The 2,395-nt window shown below is 50.1% G+C and overlaps 1 protein-coding gene across 1 annotated transcript; it reads left to right on the top strand.

Moving 5' to 3' along the window:
- The first annotated feature begins 806 nt into the window (after positions 1-806).
- LOC138363222 (uncharacterized transmembrane protein DDB_G0289901-like) lies at positions 807-1,502 on the top strand. Its single transcript, XM_069322226.1, has one exon. The coding sequence runs from the start codon at positions 807-809 to the stop codon at positions 1,500-1,502; it is 696 nt and encodes a 231-aa protein (XP_069178327.1).
- The last annotated feature ends 893 nt before the right edge of the window (positions 1,503-2,395 follow it).

Genomic DNA, 2,395 nt, shown 5'->3' with positions numbered 1-2,395 from the left:
TTCACACGGTGTTCTCTGATTGTGCCTCTGGTGTTCACACTGTGTTATCTGTGTGTCTCTGGTGTTCACACAGTGTTCTCTGTGTGCCTCTGGTGTTCACACGGAGTTCTCAGTGTGCCTCTGGTGTTCACAGGGTGTTCTCTGTGTGTCTCTGGTGTTCACATGGTGTTCTCTGTGTGTCTCTGGTGTTCACACGGTGTTCTCTGTGTGCCTCTGGTGTTCACACGGTGTTCTCTGTGTGCCTCTGGTGATCACACGGTGTTCTCTGTGTGCCTCTGGTGTTCACACGGTGTTCTCTGTGTGCCTCTGGTGTTCACACGGTGTTCTCAGTGTGTCTCTGGTGTTCACACGGTGTTCTCTGTGAGCCTCTGGTGTTCACACGGTGTTCTCTGTGTGCCTCTGGTGTTCACACGGTGTTCTCAGTGTGTCTCTGGTGTTCACACGGTGTTCTCTGATTGTGCCTCTGGTGTTCACACAGTGTTCTCTGATTGTGCCTCTGGCACCTCTGCTATTCACTGGAAATGTTCTGCATTTCTTAGCAAATGTTTCGCTCAAGTATCTTATTATTTTATTGTTCAAATAGATTTGACTTATGTTATAATTAGTTATATCGGGGACAAGAAGCCTGTGTGTGTATGCACTTACAGCTTATATACAGGCTGATACAAGCTGCATTAAAGATATAAGTATCTTCAATATGTATTAAAGATATCGTTAAAGATAAAAAAGATATCTTTACAGACATCATCTTCCTAGACTGTAAAAGATCCTTTGATGCTGCTGTTCAAGATAGACTGACGTGTAAGATGAAGAAATCAGGTGCCACAATTGGGGAGATGCTGAGTGGGGCCACAATTGGGGAGATGCTGAGTGGGGCCACAATTGGGGAGATGCTGAGTGGGGCCACAATTGGGGAGATGCTGAGTGGGGCCACAATTGGGGAGATGCTGAGTGGGGCCACATTTGGGGAGATGCTGAGTGGCGCCACAATTGGGGAGATGCTGAGTGTGGCCACAATTGGGGAGATGCTGAGTGGGGCCACATTTGGGGAGATGCTGAGTGGGGACACAATTGGGGAGATGCTGAGTGGGGCCACAATTGGGGAGATGCTGAGTGGGGCCACAATTGGGGAGATGCTGAGTGGGGCCACAATTGGGGAGATGCTGAGTGGGGCCACAATTGGGGAGATGCTGAGTGGGGCTACAATTGGGGAGATGCTGAGTGGGGCCACAATTGGGGAGATGCTGAGTGGGGCCACAATTGGGGAGATGCTGAGTGGGGCCACATTTGGGGAGATGCTGAGTGGGGCCACAATTGGGGAGATGCTGAGTGGGGCCACAATTGGGGAGATGCTGAGTGGGGCCACAATTGGGGAGATGCTGAGTGGGGCCACAATTGGGGAGATGCTGAGTGTGTTAACGGGAGTACCTAACTGGTGGAAAACAGAGCGTCACTATCAGACAGGAGACGTGGATCTTGAGGGAGGGGGGGGGGCAAGATGAGTGGGCTTCTCTGTGGGCCCAAGTGCAGGAATGTTGCTGTTTCCAATTTGTGTGTTAATTGCCCAGACGCGGGAACAAGCTCGTTCGTGGCAATGTGTTGACTTGATGTTGAACTAATGATGTAAACACAGTCGGAGTGCAGGGAATATCAGTAAGACCTGGGGGCCAGATTCACGAAGCAGTTACGCAAGCACTTACGAACCTGGGGCCAGATTCACGAAGCAGTTACGCAAGCACTTACGAACTTGGGGTCAGATTCACGAAGTAGTTACGCAAGCACTTACGAACCTGGGTCCAGATTGACGAAGCAGTTACGCAAGCACTTACGAACCTGGGGCCAGATTCACGAAGCAGTTACGCAAGCACTTACGAACCTGGGGCCAGATTCACGAAGCAGTTACGCAAGCACTTACGAACCTGGGGCCAGACTCACGAAGCAGTTACGCAAGCACTTACGAACTTGGGGTCAGATTCACGAAGCAGTTACGCAAGTACTTACGAACCTGGGGCCACATTCACGAAGCAGTTACGCAAGCACTTACGAACCTGGGGCCAGATTGACGAAGCAGTTACGCAAGCACTTACGAACCTGGGGCCAGATTGACGAAGCAGTTACGCAAGCACTTACGAACCTGGGGCCAGATTCACGAAGCAGTTACGCAAGCACTTACGAACCTGGGGCCAGATTCACGAAGCAGTTACGCAAGCACTTACGAACCTGGAGCCAGATTCACAAAGCAGTTACGCAAGCACTTACGAACGTGTACATCTTTCCTCTATCTTTGACGGCTTTGGTTACATTTATTAAACAGTTTACAGGCATGAAAACTTCCCAATCAACTGTTATTGTTATAAACAGCCTCCTGGTGCTTCGGAGCTCATTAACTGTTTAG

This window comes from Procambarus clarkii, chromosome 10 (genome assembly GCF_040958095.1).
Source record: "Procambarus clarkii isolate CNS0578487 chromosome 10, FALCON_Pclarkii_2.0, whole genome shotgun sequence".
In the NCBI taxonomy this organism is placed as follows: Eukaryota; Metazoa; Arthropoda; class Malacostraca; order Decapoda; family Cambaridae; genus Procambarus; species Procambarus clarkii.
This window is presented reverse-complemented; position numbering and strand designations above follow the sequence as displayed.